We start from the raw sequence: 2,065 nt of genomic DNA on the forward strand, positions 1-2,065 counted from the left end.
TGACATGTGCGTTTAGATCGTGGGAACTGTGTGAATATCCATTTTTACCTCAAAACACTTCGCATTCGTGGAAAGTGAAGACATCCAACAAATTAGAAAAACCTAGGTATGTAATAATCGGTTTTCAAACCGCTAGGAAAAATAGTCCGACTAAAGCAATGTCGTGTTTCGACCATTGTAAAATAAAAAACCTAAAGGTCTATTTAAACGCAGAAGTATTCCCCTATGAAGATTTTCAGTGTGACTTTACCAAGAATAAGATGGCGACATTATATCGCACGTATGCCGAGTTCCAGAAATCTTACTACGGACATGAAGATGTGAAACCTCTGTTGAATCGAGCAGATTTCAAAAATCTATCTCCAATTATAGTTGTTGACATGAGCAGACAGAACGATAACGTGAAAACATCAACCGTCGACCTCAGGATTGAACTAGAAGCAGACGAAGCGTTCCCAGCTTCAACATCTGCATATTGCTTAATATTACATGACCAAATTATAAATTATAATCCATTTAATGGAGAAGTAAGAACCTTGTAAATACTTATTGTAAACCTTACTATTATTTTAATAAATAAAAAACTTTTTTTTAAGTATCACACTTGTTTTATTTTCACATAAATTAGTCATACAAATATTAAAATAGACGTCGCTTAACATCACGTACTGGCGTCGGATGCTTGGCGAAGGTTGACTGAGATCGTTTGTGTGATGGCACTGGATGTTCGGTGAAAGTTGGGTAAGGTTGTGGTGGTGATATCGTCCTGAATTGGTAGAAAAAATCAGGCCCATCGTTTACCTCGTATGCCTGCGGGTTGCGAATCTCGGCTGGTGTCCGTGCAGGTCCATCAATATGATCTAGTGCCTGGGAAAAATAAATATAAAATAAATATTGTGTTTTTATTTTTAAAACTATGTTTATATAAATTACCTTGGCTAAAATATCATCCTTAGGCTGATTAAATCCATCACGTGCAGATGAATCGTCGTGTATGCTGAATATATTGCTGACCGGCGAATAGCTTGGCGACGTTGGTGTATCCATTTGACCATTCTGTAACTAAAATTGTATTAAATATTTTTTTACATGTACTACTATATTTATGAATTACCTCATGCGTCAACTGTTGTAACACAGTTTCAGCTAGTTGTACGGTTGCATACATTTGTATTTGACCGATCATGTTTGGGTAAATTTTCTCCGTTCGATCGTCTTGTACGTTTTTAATGAATATTAACATCTCTTCTAAATTTTTCGGTGGTGATTTAAGGTGAGCAGATTTCTCATGTAGATACATCGCAAAATCGTCAAACTGCCTTGTAATTAATGGAGCAGTGTTTATTTCTTTCCGTACAATACTTTCGAAAATACTACATTCAAGATATTGAAGCTTAATCAAGTCCTCCCGATTTAACAGTACTCTGCACCCGTCCTGAGTTTTTGACTCTATTACTAGCACATTTTCTCCGCCATACACCATACTGGATATTTTATGAAATTCCGTCTCAAGAAATATGATGCGCTTGTACTGGACCGTATCTAATATAAATGATAAAATATGCCCCATCATAGAGAATATGCGTCTCAGGAAATCCGGCGATATTTTAACATGACGCGATGGTGTTAATAAATGAACGGTGACTTGAAAATTATCAGTAGGATCGACACCGACAAGTATGAATTTGCGTGCTGTAAAGTTGATCGTGTAGCTTGTGGTTTCGATGAGTTCAGCCGGTGGCGATGGTGGTACATACGTAAAGGTCTTCTTCTTGTATAATGCAGCGTTGTCTTCAATTGAACCAGCCATGTTTTTAAAAATTGTTTATTATGAAAATAATAAAGACTTGGAAAAATTGTAAAAACTTAACAAATATAATAAAGACGGAGGAGAATCGTACGTGTGTACACTTGACGACAGACTGATTGAATGCCGACTCTTGCGGAGCCTATATAGTGTCCGTTTCACATTCACGTGTTGTAGATATTTCTGAATTATATCAATAAGCGTTTATTTCGTGATTTTCGGCTATTTGTTCGTTTTCAAAAAAACCTACGCCGTACA

General features: G+C 36.5%; 1 protein-coding gene across 1 annotated transcript; it reads right to left on the reverse strand.

Moving 5' to 3' along the window:
- Positions 1–304: 304 nt before the first annotated feature.
- Positions 305–1,810, reverse strand: LOC132937107 (uncharacterized). The gene is made up of 4 exons (XM_061003933.1): positions 1,139–1,810; positions 934–1,062; positions 670–867; positions 305–478 (listed from the first exon to the last, which is right to left on the reverse strand). The coding sequence occupies exons 1-4, from the start codon at positions 1,808–1,810 to the stop codon at positions 305–307; spliced, it is 1,173 nt and encodes a 390-aa protein (XP_060859916.1).
- Between the last annotated feature and the right edge of the window lie 255 nt (positions 1,811–2,065).

Source organism: Metopolophium dirhodum, chromosome 1 (genome assembly GCF_019925205.1).
Source record: "Metopolophium dirhodum isolate CAU chromosome 1, ASM1992520v1, whole genome shotgun sequence".
Taxonomy (NCBI): Eukaryota; Metazoa; Arthropoda; class Insecta; order Hemiptera; family Aphididae; genus Metopolophium; species Metopolophium dirhodum.